Genomic DNA, 18,660 nt, shown 5'->3' with positions numbered 1-18,660 from the left:
TTTATTTTTCACAACCACCATATTTTATTAACCATTTTCAGAAGAAAACGAGCCTCTGAGAGATTTAGCAACCTAGCCAAGTTTCCAGTGCTATCTGACTCCAAATCCTGTCATCTTTACCTTTCAACATTATTGTTCCTGATTTTCTTCAGCCATAAGAGGGGTATTGGGAACAGTGAGTGTTCTGATGGCTATGACTGGTATCAGGGAAAGGAAATGATTACATGTCATCAAAGTTCCAAATGGACAGAGAACACTGTGGTCTAGGTCAACCAGAGAAGTCTTAAGGGATGAGTTCGGATTCGATCTAAGGCACAACATGAATGGCAGCCATGTCTGGGGAAGCAAGGTTACAGGTTGCTATTTTCCCTTAGCTACTGTGGTAAATCTTTTTATAAGAGAACTGTCCCTTAAAGTCTTCTTAGATTGAAATCTTTTAGGAAATGCTTAGGATCAACTCTATATGCTGTTTTTATTTTTTTTCCTCCAAATATTGTCAATTTTGATGTAAAGAACTATGGGACAGGGGATGTGGAAACACAACAAGAGAATTCTTCCTTTGACTTACAACTGGCTGCATGATGAAGTAGAAGTAAAAGCATATAATCTGGATTCAACATTGTTGTGGCATTAAGATACCATTAAATGGGTGGTATCAAATGTTCAAAATACATATATCTGACCAAAAATTTCTATCCACAATAGGTAAAGAAATCCTACAAATAAAAAGTGAAAATGGACAACCCAAAAGAAAAAGTTTTCAGGGCAAAGCATCTGAAACAAATATGTTTAAAAGAGGATATCTAAATCATCAATAAGCACATGAAGAGGTGTTTAACTTTAGTTGATAATCAGGGAAATTCAAATTAAAGTCACAATGAGACACTACCAGAATGGCTAAAAGAAAACAGATGTAAAATATCAAGTGTTGGTGAGAATGTGGAGCAGCTGGAACGCTCACATACTGCTGGTGGGAATGTAAATTGGTACAACTACTTAGGAAAACCATGTGGCTGCTTGTCCGTAGCTGGCGGAATTCTGAGATGGCCCCCAAGATTTCTGCTCCCTGTTGTACATGCCCTATGTAATCATCTTCCTTTTGAGTGTGGACAGCATAGGTGGGACTGTGAAGATGATAGATTTCACTTCTGTGATTAGATTACACAAAAGTGAAGAGATTTATTAAATGTTATTAAAGTCCTAAATCAATTGACTCTGAGTTCATCAGAAGAATCAAAAGGAAAATAATCCTAGTGGGCTTGAATGAATCAGGCTAACCTTCCAAGGAGAGTGGGCCCTTCCTGAAGGCAGATATTTGAAGGGCGTGGTGTGAGAGGGCTATGGAGAGGTCTCCTGGGGCTGAGAGTGGTCCTGGCCCAGCAGTCAGCAAGAAAATAAAGACTTAAGGTCTAAAACCACAGGAAACTCAATTCCTCTAAACGTGTGAATATGCTCAGAAGACAGTTGTTTCTTGGTCATGCCTCGAGATGGGACAGAGCAGGCTATACCTTGATTTCAGCCCGTGAAGACTTGAGCAGAGGACCCAACTAAAATGTGCCAGACTCCTTACCCATGAAAACTGTGAAATAACAAACTTGTGTGGTTTTAGGCCACTAAGTTTTTTAGTGATACACAGCAATAGAAAAGTGATGGTCTTGTAAACCTGTGTGTATGCATATCCTTTTACTCAAAAATTCCATTTCTAGGAATTCCCAGTAGAAGGGCATATATGTGTTTGCCAAAATACATAGACTTTAATATCCACAAAAGCCATATTTATAATAGCTAAAACTGGAAAACAAAGCAAATGAGTGAGAAAGGAACTTAGGTATACTGGTAATATTTTGTTTCTTGATTTGGGTGCTGGTTACACATGTGTGCTCAGTTTGTGAAAATTCCCTAAGCTGTGTTCTTTCCTAAATTAAACTTCAATAAAAGTGAAGTGACCAGAAATTTATTAATTTTTTTACTACCTGGCAGCATAATGATTATTAGGTTGTTTTAAAATTAAAAAGATTCTCGCATGTCATAAAAATGGTCACATGATTTTACTTGTGTAATCATTTCAGCCTCTGTCCGCTGTGGATAAAACATAAAACACACCATAAGAAAATGAAACCCCTAGGATAATATCAGGTTCTTTTTAAACCCTAACTCTAACTTGATGTTTGGTTAATCTTCAACAGATTGCTTCAATGAATAATTTCTGTTGCAAATGAATTAAAATTAGTAGCATATTGAGAATTTTAAGGCAGCCTTTGGAATAATGCCTTTGTCATTACTGTAAGCTCTTTCACTCTCCTAGACATAAGTGTCTTCTCTGATGGACATAGGTCTTTGGGCCAAGGCCAGGTCATGATAAAATAGAAAGCTTTAATCTCCATAACCCTTTCAGAGGTAAAGTTATAGGTGTTATTTCATTTTAGAGAGGAAACGTAAATGTTTGTTCATGGTCTTATAAGAATCAATCAAATAACTGACAAATAATTAAATATTCATACACAGGCCACCATGCTAGATATGGAGACTATATAAAGATATAGTACATCATTTCTCCTGTTGGAATATTTATAGTCTACCTGAAGATGTAAATACACGTACCCATTAGTTAATGACATATGTTCATGTGTTAATAGCAAATGAACGATAAATATAAAAAAAAGTAAAAAGAAAAGGAAAAATATCAGAACTCTAAAATTGTGTCTCAAGGGAAGAGTTCTTGGTAGTCAGGGAAGACTTCCTGGAGGGAGCATGATATAGAAAAGCAATTATTTTTCAGTCAAGCAAATTTGGGTTTAATTCTGAGTTCTTTTACTTCTCAGATATAAGCAGGGACTTAACTTCTCGAAGCCTTAAGGTTTTCATCTGAGAATTACAGCTGATGCCAGTAGTTTCTTTCATAGATTTGTGAGGTTAGAATGAGATAATTTAATAAAAAAGCAGGTTCTTCTAGTCTCCATTGCTGACCCTTCATATGGATGAATAAATAATCACTGAGAATCTTTTGTGTCTGACACTGAGCCTCAGAGTAGGGAGCAGTAGGGAGTTGGGAGGCATGCTAAGTGTCAGAGCAAGGAAGGAGAAGGACATATGGGCCTCTAAGATGCACAATAACAAATGTTGGCAAAAGTACATAACAGTATGATGAAAGCAAGATAGGAAAGTGTCTGGGAAACCTGGAGTAATAAATACAGTCAAGAAAGTTTCCTTCAAGGCTGGCAACACAGTAATGTGCTGGTTACAGGGAGGAAATGAGAAATATAGGAGGTATTATCCCTGAATAGTTACCTTTTCAGTAGAAATACAACACCTACACCCATATTTACTTACATACATGAAATAATAAGGACAAGTGATGGCAGTTATTAGCTTATGTTGTGCAGTGTTCGCCTATCAGTCACATAAAAATTTGGAGGAGGGAAAGTTCTCTGTGGTCTGCAGTGTCAGGAAAGGTTTGAATTTGGGTCTTGAAGAATGGGCAACACATGGATCCAAAAGGAGGTTTATTCTAGGCAGGTGTTGCACCATGCAGTCCCTGTTACTTAAATGTGTAACAGAGCAAAAAAAAAAAAAAAAAAAAAAAAAAAAAAAAAAAAAAAAAAAAAATTTGGTGTAGGGGTGCTACCTGAGAGGTTATGGAGAGGTAAGGAGAGAGGTCGGTCTCTCAGATGGGAACTGCAGGTTTCAGGTTGTGATGCAACATCAGTGGGCTCCTCTCCAAGAAAGAATGAAGGACCAAGAGGCCTAGTTATCTGATCTCTCATCCTAAGGGCACATTTCCAAAGGGGCAGCAAAGAGAAGAGAAAACCACTGAGAGCAATGGTTTTCGGAAACCTATGGCTCCGTCGCACTCCCCTGCACCCATGAAAAGGTGTGGGGGAGGGGGAGGGAGCCACAGGTTTCTGTAGCAAGATCACACTCAAGAATTAAAACCCCTTTTCACCTTGTCTCAATGCCCCACATCCCCTGAAAGCACTTAGCTTGCTTGGGTGGGTACTAAGGAGTAAAGAGCATGGGTTCACTTCTGAAAGATCTGGATTGAAGCCCTTGCCTGTTTTTATCTCACATCCCGGCCTGTACCAATTTCCTCAACGGGGCCACAGGCTCAATAATAATAGTAGCCTCCTCAAGAGATGTTGAGATTAAGTAAAAATGTATGTAAGGACTCCGGCACACAAGGTTCCGTATAACTAATAATAATCACTATTATATTTTATTTACCTTTGGGTCCTGGGTCTTGCCAAGTTTGGGGTAGGGGAGGGGGGTGTGAAGAAGGAAGGTCGGCTTCTTTATTGTGTTGGTGTCTCTCAAAACAGCCGGCAAGCCCTGGGCCAAAACCACAGCGGGGTGCTCCCTCCGCCGGCGCCTTCTTTCCCCTGCTCCACCCACGCTTCCCGGAGCAACAAGTTCCTTTCCGCAAGACCCGCCCGCGCGCCACCGGCGGACCCGGAGACTCTTCCCAGACCTCTGTCAAACTCGTCACCAGACCCACTTGGGGTCGAAATCCCGGTGCTGCCTACGCCCTTAGGAGGAGGGAGAGCCCCCAACACCTGAAGGAGCTCTGGCGGTGGCTAGGAGAGAGGCGGGAGTCTTGGGAAGTCAAGACAGAAGAGACTAATAAGAGCTTCGTTCTGCGCGGTCCTTCAAGGCAAAACCAATAACCAAAAGCACCCACCGCTCATCTCACGCCCCTCTCTTGCTGGGATCAGGAGCGAGATGGAGCCTGAAATCTCACTGACCTCCACCCAGCCCTCTGGTAGCCACATCTCTGTCCTCTGGGTTCCCCTAGCCCCAGCTTCTCTCTGCACCCACACTCTACCCCAGCCTGCGCCAGGTCCCCTAAGGACACTGGAGATCCCTGATACATCTTTTGCAGGAGACACACGCAGGTCAGCCACAGCCCCTATCCAGCGCGCTTCTCTCCTCTGTCCTCCCAGGATGGGTACCCTCGAGTCTCCAAAGGAGACCCAAGGTGTCGAAAGCTGAGAGGCTCACCTATATGCCCAAACTGTCAAACTCTGACAACTTCTTGGAATGGGGATCCCCACGCTCTAGTGGGAAAGCCAGGCTGGCCGCCAACGCATCAGGAGAGGCCATCTCGACTTCTCAGTAGGGAATCCCCCTCAAAATCCACCTCTCCAGCTCCTGTAACCAGGAGTTGAGAGCTAGGGAGCCAACCAGAAGTGCGCTCCAAGGGTGGGCGGTCGTGGGCGGGGGTGAGGGCGCAGAAGTTCCCCCCGATTTTGGAGACCAGTTTATGTTTCCAAATTTCCGAGAGTCAGGAAGCCGTTGTTCCCGGAGAGGAGCAGGGACCGAAGTCACTGGGAGGGAAGTCCTCCGGCGCGGGGTGGGAGAAGCACCTAGGTGAATTGCAATATCCAAGCTTCCAGACCCGTCTGTAGGAAACTATTCTTTCTCCAGGGGATGGGGGTGGGGGAGACGTCCCTGGCCAAGCAGCCAACGCCAGGATCAGCTATTCAGGGCTTCATCCCTCCATCCCCAGACAACCTCGAGAACTTGGTACCTCGGACAGCATCCCGGGAGCATGGTATCCTTTGAAAGGTGTTATCCTATTTTCGCCATCAAGTCATAGAGCAATAAATTATTTTGATGACCTTACTAGTACAGATGAAGGACATTTTAATTACATAACCGGTGAAAGATCACCGGAGGCAATATCGTGTTAAAGAGCCCATGGCAGAATATCTGCATCGCATGAGAAAGAGAGAAAACTTGCAAATCTGCAATGAGATTGCGCAGGGCAGCCCCCCGTTTTGAAACAACATGCGAAATGCATGGGAGAGCTTACCTTTCGGACTCCAAAGCCGTGTTCTGCTGCAACTTGGCGAGCTTCGTCCTCTCCCCCTTTATGCAACTCCACAAGAAAATGATTCGTGAAGACCGGTCGCTCAGCAGATGCAAAAACCATGACACAGAAGAGGAACCCGGCGGCCGCCTTCCACTGGGAGACACAACCACCCTTCATCCTTCTTTGGGAGTGAAAAGTGGTGCTAGGAGGCGCACAGGCTGGCGGAGCAGGGGACTCGGAGGGAGGGTGCAAAAAAATATATATATATAGAGAGAGAGAGTTTAAAAAAAAATCTTTGTGGAGAAAGAGACTGAATAGGGTCTTGGAAAGCAGCGAATCAGTGTGTGTTCTCCAGCATCTGGCTAGAGGGGAAGCCGTGCAGTCAGGCGGCCCGGCGCGCGGGCAGGGGTGCGAATGTGGGGAGCTGTGTGTACCGGAGAGAAAGAGCGAGTGTAGGTCTGTGCTTGATGCTAAATCTGCATTTTCAGCTCCTCCTCAGCTCCAATTCCCCAGGGGCTGGAGGAGAGCACCAGCTCGGGTGACGTGAGTCCGCCAGCGGCCAATGAGGGAGGGGGAAGCGGCGGGCCCCGCCCTGGGCCGCCCCGGGCCCGCCCCCGCCCTCCCCAGGCCCGGCCCGGCCCGGCCGCCTCCGCCTTCTGGGGGCGCAGCGCCGCTAGCCCGCGCCCCCGCCCCTTTCAGCACTGGAGAGCTCCCCCATCTCAGCCTGGCCCGCCGCGCGCCCAGGAAAATCCCCCCAGCTGTAATCAGGCCAGCGGCGGCGGAGTGATGTCATTGTTTGTGGGAATCTGTAGGCTCTGGGAAGGGAATTACGGTGTGTGCCGCTCTCGGAGGCCCCGAAGGGAGCTGGGGCGCCGGCCTCTGTGCCTCTTCCTGCTTGTTTCCCGCTGCAAAACACCTCTCTCTCTCTCTCTCTCTTTCTCTCTCTCTCTCTCTCTCTCATACACACACACACACACACACACTCTCTCTCTCTCTCTCTCTCTCTCTCTCTCTCTCTCTCAAGGCATACTTGCCTCCCCTTATCCCAATAACAAAGCAAATATTAACCCTCCTCCCACCACTTTGGGAAAATCCCCGGGGAGGTTTGCTCTCCTTGGCACCAGGAGGGTTGGGGAAAGCACCTTCTAGGGGTGATCCATGGGGTGCGAGAGTGCAAGGAGGAGCCCTTGTTTTTTGTAGGCTCCAGGCAGGTCCGGAGCGAAGCGGCTGGGAAGCTTAGCCGGAGACCGGGCTCGCCCCACCCGCGATGGTGACTGGAGGAGGCTCCTCTAGGAGTCCTGGCTGCACCTCCAAGATCTGCCTTCAGGAGAGACGCGGCCGGGGTGGACACGCCGGGAGGTGCATTCACAGACTTGGGGACGTTCCACTGCACAAGGACAGCGAGAGTGCGAGTTGGGGAAGGCATAGCCACGATCCCAGGCGCCGGGCCAAGTCGCCCGCTGAGCGTCTTCTGCTGGAGGCGACGTGGGGCGGGGGCAACTAAGTTATCCAGTTAAGAAACGTGCGCTCTGGACTCTGCTAACTGCTGACGACGGACTCCGCTTCTTGCCTCAGAGGGAGGAAGCACATACCTTCTGTATGTAACAAAATGAGGACGGCTGCTTTAAAGCAACTTAAATATTGTTGTGTTAAAGAATATTTACACTGATCTCATTGTATCATTTAGCTTCAGAGCTCAAAATCCTGCTTTACTTGGATAAGAGGTAAGAGATCTTTTCTTAGGGGCTTAAGTGCATGCAATCCAGAGAGAAAGGAAGAGACCATTTATACCATCGACACGTTACGCACACATTCTCATGTATACACAGATTCCTCTCTTTTTATTTTAGCATGAAGTCCAAATCTACGCAAGTCAGAATCTACGCAAGAAAAGCACTATTGGTAGAAATGAATACACTTTGAATGCCATGGGCCACCCTGTCTTCTGAGGAGGTCTGTTTGCTGACATAGTTGGCTCCCTCAGAGCCCTTTAAAAAACTGTCAAAAATGTGGGGCATGGCTGAAGGTTTTTATTAAAACATTAGAAGTCTGTATGACATTATTTATGATTGTTATTTGAATTCCTCTAAGAAAATTAAGCTATCTGTTAGGACTTAGGGCCATGGTGGAGGCAAGGTTTCTGGAAAAGTATTAATAAAAGGAAACAGATCAGCTCTGGGCCCCTCTTCTCACTACTGCTCGGAGGCTCATCTCTGCCCGTGTTCCCCCTTTCTATCACTCTATCTTGTTTAACAGCTTACCCCCTCATAATCCCTCTGTTTGACTATAACACAAGGTTTTCTTATTCAGAGACCCGCAGCTCTTCCTCTCCCTCTTTTTCTTACAGTTCGTCCATATTTTGAATCAAAGTGCCAGGTTGGTATGAAACAATACCACATGGTTCTTTCTGCTTTGTGTTGTCATTTGAAAAAAATGGCACCAAGTGTGAAAACTACATTAGACAGATTTACAATCATGGAGAGCATTTCAAAAGCTTCAACAGAGATAAAAATTTAAGTCCTTAGAAAGTAGATCCGAAGAGCATCAACTAAATCAATTTAGAAGATGATGGGTGTTAGGAAATAGTGCTGCTAATGTAGCCAGATCTCTTTGAAGATGCACACAAAATTATTATCTTTCTAGAGATATTTATTAATTTATTTTTGAAACCACAGTTCCATACTTCATTTCTTTTCTTTCTTTCTTTCTTTCTTTCTTTCTTTCTTTCTTTCTTTCTTTCTTTCTTTCTTTCTTTCTTTCTTTTTCTTTCCTTCCTTCCTTCCTTCCTTCCTTCCTTCCTTCCTTCCTTCCTTCCTTCCTTCCTTCCTTCCTTCCTTTCTCTCTTTCGTTCTTTCGTTCTTTCTTTTTCTTTCTCTCTCTCCCTTCCTTCCTTCCTTCCTTCCTTCCTTCCCTCCCTCCCTCCCTCCTTCCTTCCTTCCTTTCTTTTCTTTTCTTCTTTTTCTTTGTTTTTTTTTTGAGATGGAGTCTTGGTCTATCGCCTAGGCTGGAGTGAAGTGGCCTGATCTCGGCTCATTGCAACCTCTGCCTCCTGGGTTCAAGCGATTCTCCTGCCTCAGCTTCCCAAGGAGCTGGGACTACAGGTGTGTACTTCGACACTCGGCTAATTTTTTGTATTTTTAGTAAAGACTGGGTTTCACTGTGTTAGCCAGGATGGTCTCTATCTCCTGATCTTGTGATCCACCCCCCCTTGGCCTCCCAAAGTGCTGGGATTACAGACATGAGCCACTGCACCCGGCCACTTCATTTCTTAAATAGTTTCCAAATATGAAATGCTGGTAAATGTTGAATCTCATATAGCTATATTTTAAATAACTTAAACTGTGTAACATTGGCCACAAACGATATAAAACCTGAATGACTAATTAAAATAAGTCATCTTTAGTGGTTTACATAAAATACAGCTCATTGTAATATTGTCAGGACAGAGTAGCAAATGGAAAGATAATTTTTTTTGGTTATTCAAATATTAAATTTTCAGTACACAAGCATGTAGTAAGCAAGTGGAAGAGGAAATGTATTTATCCGTTGGATATCTATTGATAATTGTTATTTGAAATGCTAATACACACCCATGTGTGCACACAAATTGCTCTTTTAGACAACTATTTTTCAAACTCCTTTTGGCAGTAACAATAGTCAAGGTGAACAGTAGAAAGAATGGCAGCAGCACATTTTGAGGATGGACCTAGAAGCCAGTTGCCAGGAGCCCTATTGCAGGCTCTGCTAGTACTAGGTATGTATACCACTTGGCTGTGGGCCAACCTATTGCACCTCTCAAAGCCTCTGTCTTTCTATCTGTAAAAAGAGACTGTTGGATTAGATACCTCAGAGCCAAAAGTCTATAATTTCAAAGAGTTGTGAAAACATATGCTGTAATGTAGGAAGCATCATCAATAATTTGAGACAAACTAAGGACCACAATACTATTTAATAACATATTGTGGCCAACAGGCATACTTATTTTTGTGTAACCTCCCCCAAATGGTCTCATATTTATCAGTTTTGTGTACTTGAAAAAGTAATAACAGACACAAACAGATTGACAGTATAAGATATAAAAATCGTCAATACCTGGAGCTTCTTTTCATTTCTTTACTTTTGTATCTGTAACAATGACGTCAGGTGTTTGGTTCTGGCTCAGATGTGCCACAGAACCCTATAGTCTCTTTGAAGATGTTGTCCTGCAAAACAAGACTAGAACATTCCCATATTATGGCTTCATACTAGAAATCAAGAGATCTTGGGTGATTTAAAAAAAAAAAAAATGAAACCACCTGAGGCATGATTGAGATACTCGCATTTAGATGTACTTCTAAAAGGAGAACTTTGGGTTCATAGAGCATCAGGCCAAGGAAAACCTACGACTGGGGATACAGAGCAAGACAGAAGCAGCCCTAGGAGAGTCCCCCAAACCTTTGAATACTCTTTGGACTACTGGAGAAAGATCTAATTTTTCTGTTTATTTCTCTTCAATTGTATGGGGTGTGTAACCTGGAGAGAAATAGGGTATATATCACTGAAAATCACAATTTAAAATACAACCTTGTTAAAAATCAGGTTGGGCTTTGACATTTTTGCTGCATTCATTGCAAACATTTTAAATGCAGTAATGATACGTTAATTGGGTAGGAACAATTCTCTACTGTCATATTGTACTGTTGTATTAGTTTGTTTTCATATTGCTGATAAAGACATACCTGAGACTGGGCAATTTACAAAAGAAAGAGGTTTATTGAACTTACAGTTCCACATGGCTAGGAAGGCTTCACAATCATGGCAGAAAGCAAGGAGCAGCAAGTCAGGTCTTACATGGATGGTGACAGGCAAAAAAAGAGAGCTTGTGCAGGAACCACCTCCCTCATAATAACCATCAGATCTTGTGAGATGTATTCATTATCACTAAAACAGTATGGAGAAACTGCCCCCATGATTCAATTATCTCCCACTTGGTCCCTCCCACAACATGCGGGAATTATGGGAGTATAATTCAAGATGAGATTTGTGTGGGAACACAGAGCCAAACCATATCAACTGTCAACTCTTTCAATGGATTATTCCTAAAGACCCTGCCTTGTCTGTTCCCTCCATTCCAACCCATATGCAGACTTTCCGAAATATCGTTACCACTTTACAGATTTCTGCCCAATTTTGAACTCAGCATTGATCAAGTCTTTTTATTTTCCTCTGGACAATTCGTATTTTTCAATATCTCACCTCATTTTCCTCTAGTATTTACATATACTCTCACATTTGCTATAACTAAAAATTCAGGTACTTGGGAAATTTTAGTTTTTCGGTATACACCCACTTCTAAATCACTGTGTTTCAGTTGGTCCTACCTCCAATTCCTATAGCTTTTGCCAACTTGTATCTTTTCCTTAAATAACCTATCTCTGTTTTTCCTTCAGTTGAAAATTCTCAGCTGACTTTTATTATTTAAGCATCTTAAATTAATATAGTGAAGAGAATTCATATGGCTTCAAGTGTTTATTATCATCAAAGCATTGAATCTACAGTGCTTTGGGATGTATTTCTTTTGTAATTTTATCAAAAAGTCATCAAATTTATTCAGACCAATCAACTCTTCATAAACAAAAGCTACTTCTTGCTTCCTTATTTTCCAGGACAGTGAATATTTGCTTCTTTTGCTAATTCAAGTTCTATTATTTTGATAGGATTTGAAGTAGCTAAACAATGAGGACCAAGGGCCCTTTTAATCTTCTTTTGAAAATTAGGAACACATTGCTATTCACTATCTTTAGATTCCTTTTCAGGTCTACGGGACTACAGAATAATGTTTGCTCACTTGGAAAATTAATTAGTTATTTCTCAGGGTTTATTGGAACATTGCTTATTGTCTGTAGAAAGTGATTACCTATTCATGAATTCTCTACCTTGTGTTATTTCTCTTTCCTTTTTCATGTTTTTTTTTTTTAAAAAAAACATAGTAAATCGTTCTCAATTTACTTTTTAAATAATTATGGAAATTATCTGCAACAAGGAGGTTTTTTTTGTATTTCTCTAACTACTTAAAACTCAGAAATAATTCAAACAGAACAAAGTATATGGCTTGTTAGCAAATGTAACAGGAATTCTAAAAGATAAAAATTTTATATGTAAAATAAAATTTAACACATTCAAAAATATACGCTGATTTTATAAGGTAAACTCTGCCCATTATAATGAAACGTAAGATTCTAGGAAAGTCCTTACTTTGATCTGAATGCTTTGGATAATTATACACTATTTAGTATCAGTTTGAATGACCTACCTCGAGTAGATAAATTGATGTATAGTGTTACTTAATATGCTGGAGAAAGGGTTATACATTTATGGCTGTGCTCTCAGACCTTTTCCACTCTTCTGAAAATATTCTATCCTTTCAGAGATGTTTTGGCAAAACATGGCATTGTCTATTTTTAGGGAATTTCACTATACGATATCTAGTTTATTGTCTTATGATACTGGAGTGAACCAAAAAGTACATCCTTACAAACAGATATTTCTAGAATTAGTCACTCAATCCTAGTTTGTAGATTTATTTTCTCTTTTAAAATCCTATAATCCGGATATTAAAATTAGTATAGGACCTAGTTAGATTATTTTGAATTCCTAATAACACATTCACTATGCACTAATTTCTTTTTAATTTTTCAAAACAGCTTTGTTAAGGTATAATTAACATATATTAAACTGAAGTTTGACTAGCTTTGCAATGTGACTAGTTTTGATATATGTATGCACCTGTGAAATAATCCTGCAATCAAGGTAATGAATATATCCATCTTCTTCAAAAGATTTCTCATGCCACTTTCCTATGCCTCCCTCCCACACTTCTCCCACCCCTTCATACCACTCATCCTCAGTCCACCACTACTCTGCTTTATACCACCATAGATGAGGTTGCATATTTCGTGAATGTTATATAACGGGAATAACATAATGTGTACTTGTTTTTTGTCTAGATTCTGTCACCCAGCACAGTTGTTTTGAAATTTATCCATGTTGTAATGTGTAACAGTATTTTATTCTTTTTTATTGTTGGTTAGTATTCATTACATGACTGATAGCACTAACCGTTTGTCCACTAACCTGTTGATGGACATAAAACAGACACATAGACCAATGGAACAGCATACAGAACCTAGAAATAAATTCATGCATTTAAAGCCAAATCATTTTTGATAAAGGCGCCAAGAGCTCACTTTGGGGAAAGGATAGTTTCTTTAATAAATGATGCTGGTAAAACTGGATATCTGCATGCAGAAGAATGAAACTAGTCTCCAATCTTTCAGCATCTAAAAAAAAATGTATTAAAGACGTAAATGTAAGACCTGAAACTATGAAACTACTAGAAGAAAATATAGGTGGAATGCATCTTAAAATTGGGCTAGACAAGAATTTTTTGAATAAAAGCTCAAAAGCACAGGCAACAAAAGCAAAAACAGACAAAAGAAATTACATCGAACTAAAAAGCTTCTGCACAGCAAAAGAAGCAATAAGTAGAGTGAGGAAACAACCTACAGAATGGGAGCAAATATTTTCAAACTATGTGTCTGACAAAGGGTTAATATTCTGAATATATAAGGAACTCAACTCAGTAGCAAAAAATCAAATAAACTAATTTATAAATGGACAAAAGGACTGAACACACATTTCTCAAAAGAAGACATACACATGGCCAACAGAGTATGAAAAAATGCTCAACATCACTAACATCGCAGAAATGCAAATTAAAACCATGATAAAATATCACCTTATCCCAGTTAGAAGGGTAAATATCGAAAAGACAAAAAATAATTGCTGGTAAGGATGTAGAGAAACGAGTACTCATATACATTGTTGGTAAGAACATAAATTAGTACAACTATTATGGAAAACAGTATGGACGTTCCCCAAAATATTAAAAATAGAACGTCCCTGTGATCCAGCAATCCAATTACTGGGTATATATATTCAAAGAAAATGAAATCAGTATGTTGAAGAGACATCTGAACATCCATGTTTATTGCAGTGCTATTCACTGTACATTAGTTTATGCCAGAAGTTACATACCAGTGACACCCAGTTCACAGGTATGTTTTATATGAAATGTAGTGTCAAAAAAATAGTCACAATCCTTTAAAAATTTATTATTTCCCGTAAGAATTCAGAGATGTGACTTCTTTTGGAATAACCAAAGATTTGGCAACCTGGTCACAATTAGCTAGAGTTGGTAGTTGTTGTTCTCCCCACCCCATGTAACAGGACCTGATGTGCTCAGTTCGCAAGAATCCTCATCCCCCCTCCTGACTCACATCTTTTACTTTTCTCACCCTAAAGTCATCTGAGTTTATGACTTGTTTAAACAATCTACAGTGTCTCAGTTCATTTTGCTATAGAGACTTTTTGTCACCCTAAAGTCATCTGAGTTTATGACTTCTGGTTTAAACAATCTACAGGGTCTCATTTCATTTTGCTATGCAGATTTTTTCAATTATTGTTTGTATTTTATTTTAACTTTTATTTCAGGTTCAGGGGTACACGTGAAAGTTTGTTGTACAGGTAAACTAGTGTCATGGGGGTTTGCTGTACAGAATATTTCATCACCAAGGTATTAAAACTAGTACCCAATAGTTATTTTTTCTTCTAAAAATAATGTATTTAATAGAACACATTCAAAAAGGTGAAAATAGAAGTATATTCTCTAAATAATTATTAGCATAGATGTAAAAAAATGAACTCAGACTTTCAGAATACAGACTTTCAAGGAAATGGAGGCAGTCTTGGCCAAAGCTACTTTTTGCCTACTTCTGAGGACAAGGAATAGACAAATTAGCATTACCTCCCTTCTCTGGTAGTGAAAACCTTTGCAAAAGTCCAATATCATTAGTTTTTATGTTCTGTATTTTGCTATAAGCTAGTCCTTAGAGGAACCAGCATTATCAATACAAGAGATGTTAAAGTCGAGTGGGAATTTATCTATAAATGCCCAAGAGAGGTTAGAGTGGCATTATGGGAAGATCGTGAGGCTGGAAACAAAGATTCTTCTGTTCGACATCAGCTCTATGTCATTTTAGTCAAGTGACCTGAGGGAAGTCATTTTATCCTCTTGGTCTCAACGTAAATTGGGATGGGAATTATTTGCTTAGACTGTGTCTGAGATCAAATTAAGGGCTGACATTCAATGACAATAGTTTAGATCAGGGACCCACTTCTCTTGTGCATCGCCTATCTTTTAAGGAATACTGACTGCGTGGGCTATACAACAGGACATGAAGCATGGAAGCGCATTTATACAAAGTGTAGCAGTCAAATAGTGCCCCTGCAGTGCTGTGGAAAAAACCATCCCAACTGTAATAGCTTACAACAAGTATTTCATTCTTACATTATAGTTTTCTGTGGTTTGGTTGGTCTAGAATGGGATTGACTGAGTAGTTTTACTTCATGCTACAGGTTGGTTCAGCTATGTTCCAGGTTGTGTTTGGTTTTTGTCTGTTCCACACGTATTTTTTTCTGTAGCCCAGGCTGAAGTGGTAGCAGCTACCTACCCAAGACGTGCTCTTCTTATGGCTTAATACCAGAGCTTAAAATCCAAGCCAAGCCGTGCAAAAACACTTAATAAGGCTTTTATTGCGTCATGTTCACTAATGTATTGGCCAAAGCAAATCATATGGCCAAGCATAGCACTGTGTATAGGGAGGGTGAAGGAAGAGAATATTTACTGAGCAGTAATCTAAACTACATACCAAGCAAGATCCAGCATCTACAGATGTTTTTTATTAAAAAGTGTATTTTCACAAGTTAGTGTAATTTAAATAACTGGCTCAGGAACCATTTTAAAGGGTTGAGTTTTAAGATTAATATCTATAATAAATGTGGGGACTGTTGTTCCAAAATGTTGAGGAAAAAAACTTCTAATAATCTCATTTGTGCATGGAAGAATGAACCACTCTCCACCTAGAGTACTGGAGGATTAGAGTGGGTGTGCTTTTGGATATTTTCTTAAGAATGGCTAAGTAAGCATTGCTGGAGGCTGAATCTGACACAAATGGCAATGTTCAATGTGATGACAACAGAAGTAAGACTTATCTTTTTCAAAATTGGATCAGCTCAGACTCAACCATAATACAAATGTATGAAGCCCAGAGCTGAGTATAGGTAACAGAATTTAGTTATGTTATCCTTAGATTTTTGAACACATTCCAGATTGTAGTTTCCCGCTTGCATTAATCAGAATTCTTTCTTTTGGTTATAAGGGATGGAACTACAACTCCAACCGGCTGTAGCAATGAAGAAAATTTCCAGTTTCACATCCTTCAAGGGTCCAGAGGTGGCTACAGATTCAGGTATGGCTGGATGCAGAGCTTTCACCATCTTCACTTGTAGGGTCCGTTACCGTCTTTGATGGCTTAACCTCAAAGGAAACTATCTTTTCCCCTGTAATGTTTATAACATTTTGGAATAGCAGTTCATTAATTTGGCTTGTAGCATGTGACCAATTTTTCCCCAATTGAGTTCAAGTATTGAAATCAGCTACCTGGCCAGGCCTGTGTGTTGTGCCTTCTCCTGGAGCTGACCTGGGACGTTAGACTAAGCTAAACCACGTGGACTAAGAAAGGAAAAATTTTTATTAGAGGAAAATATGGGAGCTACTTTCCAGAGAAAGGGGCCAGGATGTTGGACAGATAAAAAAAACAGATGTCTATTGCAATACCTGTTCATCAAAGTGAACAATGCATTAGGGTGAGGGACAATTTATGAATCAGGAGTATATTGAAAGGTGTTAACTAAAAAGCTAAAATGTCGTAAACAGTATGGTGTTATACTAACATATCCTCTAAATGCCAGGTGGAGAGAGTGACATTTGATGCATTGGTCATTTATTTGTAGATGTTAAGAAAGACCTTTCGTCCATTTGGGCCCAACAGCAATGTTAACTATTAGCCAACAGCATAAACATGTCACTAATTTGTATCTTGTGACTTGTTGATGATGGGTTGACTCAGCTTATCAGAATATGGGGGTGACATACCAAATCATGGGTTTAGCCTTCATGAGGGAAGTCAGTTAGTCATTTTACCATTTAGTTGTATACAAATGCCAGGATTAAATTGGTGATTAAAAGTAAATGTTTAAAAAGATATATATCCATGCCAGAATGTGTCTTCATATCTTTTTTCTGCTGGCAGGGAAAGGAGGGCTCTTGTTGTTAGTTCCACATGAGATGGCAAAATCATCTCAACTTTCATCATTGCCCACAGTACTTTATGTATAATTACATTGTTTCTTCAAGGTGCCCTTATTATTTCTCTTCTCATTTTTCCCAGGAGACATGCACCAGGAGGAGCTGGCAAGAACAGATGAATAAATAAGAAGCATGAGCTTGTGACTTTTAGCTGAGGTGATTCGTCAAAAACCACAGCACTGTGGCTGTTTTCAGATTTTAAGGGTTATGTTCAACCTCAATCAAGGGGAGTTTTGAAAGCTATTATAAATCATTGAATAAACTGAGGAAAAAATTTTGGTAGAACATGATGTTACTTGTTCACGTATGGCTGAATATATTCACTTGAAGGTTTTTCCAAGCTATGCTAGTGTTAGACAATGATGATTACCTACTCATGTTTGTCTAATGTTTTGAGTGGTGAGTGGCATTGAGTGAGGCATCTCATGATGAATAATTGGCTTTAATCTTCAAGAGAGGACAAAGTATCTGAGCAAGAGACCCCTGAAGATCAGTCACTTGTTAGAAGTACCAAGTGGTCAATATGGATAAATTGGGTTCTACAACATGATTTGGGTTTATAATGTCTCCTCAATTTTTCAACATTATTTTGTAGATCCAACAATGCATACTATATGTGTCTGGTTATTTCTGTTTTCCCTTCAGATCTCCTCTCCGTGGTTCTCCACTGGGTGCTGTGCCTGGAGATTGACTTTTGTGGACCACATCAGTGAGATTCATTACTTTATGGTCTCCCACTGGATTCAGCCAACAAGAAGTGCTGTTTAAAAACTTGGAGAGTGGGGTGGGAGAGTCATCTCGTGGTTTTCATTTTCCAGGCTCCCTTCCTGCTGGCTCATTACATATTAACTTCATTCCTGTCCCAAATGCTGTAGCTCCCATCAGGAAGCCCTCTCCAGATTCCGCTAGCCTCACCATTCCCTTGTCTCTTTAGGTCTAACAGGATAATGACTCCAGTCTGTTGCTAATCCCATGGGCTTCACTATGCTTCATTTGCTTTATTCTTCCATACATTTGTAAGTAGTCCCTCAATAAACTCTCTTCAATTACTCCATCTGTGTAAACCAGCTCTTTCATGCTGACATCCTGACCAACATATCACCTATGTAAAATATGACACATGCTACACATGGGATACATTTACATTCAAATTATGACATATTTAAGTATAGCATTTGTGAGGAATATAACAAAAACAAATAGCCTTCTGAGAGGCTGGCTGGGTGAACACAGTAGCCAACATTAACACAGCAAAAGAATACAACTTAGGGGAACAAAAATGTGACATACATTGGGGCAAAAGAAATAATGCAAAGGAAAATCATATTAAAAGGCAAGGAAAAAATTGCAAAATCAGTGAGCAATTTTGGGAAAAGTCCTCAGGGCCAAACAATTAGAATTCAAATTGTGAACAACCAGGAAATCCTAACATCTAAAGGCTAGGAAATTACAAAAAAGGAAAAAGTGGAAGAGGAGGAGGAAGAGAAGAAGAAGGAGGAAGAGGAGAAGGACTTACTGAAGGAAAAAAATATAAAGGCTTAGGAAGGCAGGATAAAGGTTACAGGACCCTTATCCATGACAGCACTCAGAACCACCATCTGGT

The 18,660-nt window shown here is 40.6% G+C and overlaps 1 protein-coding gene and 1 long non-coding RNA gene across 6 annotated transcripts in view; one reads left to right on the top strand and one right to left on the bottom strand.

Moving 5' to 3' along the window:
- Window positions 1-6,305, bottom strand: part of PCSK2 (proprotein convertase subtilisin/kexin type 2) — a 254,461-nt gene extending 248,156 nt beyond the window's left edge. Inside the window, exon 1 of the mRNA XM_007960726.3 lies at window positions 5,810-6,305. Within this exon, the coding sequence (XP_007958917.1) occupies window positions 5,810-5,986 (177 nt within the window). The 5' untranslated portion in view covers window positions 5,987-6,305. The remainder of the gene's footprint in view (window positions 1-5,809) is intronic.
- Window positions 6,306-6,454: 149 nt separating this feature from the next.
- Window positions 6,455-18,109, top strand: LOC103214692 (uncharacterized). 5 transcript variants are annotated; one of them, XR_012089991.1, is made up of 7 exons: window positions 6,455-6,641; window positions 7,010-7,533; window positions 7,660-8,910; window positions 9,458-9,563; window positions 16,069-16,158; window positions 17,140-17,213; window positions 17,703-18,109. It is a non-coding gene; the product is annotated as an uncharacterized lncRNA (long non-coding RNA). The 5 variants fall into 5 exon arrangements; XR_012089995.1 differs by having other exon boundaries at window positions 6,455-7,533; window positions 7,660-7,762; window positions 8,813-8,910; XR_012089994.1 differs by having other exon boundaries at window positions 6,455-7,533; window positions 8,813-8,910.
- Window positions 18,110-18,660: the final 551 nt, after the last annotated feature.

Source organism: Chlorocebus sabaeus, chromosome 2 (assembly GCF_047675955.1).
Source record: "Chlorocebus sabaeus isolate Y175 chromosome 2, mChlSab1.0.hap1, whole genome shotgun sequence".
NCBI lineage: Eukaryota > Metazoa > Chordata > Mammalia > Primates > Cercopithecidae > Chlorocebus > Chlorocebus sabaeus.
This window is presented reverse-complemented; position numbering and strand designations above follow the sequence as displayed.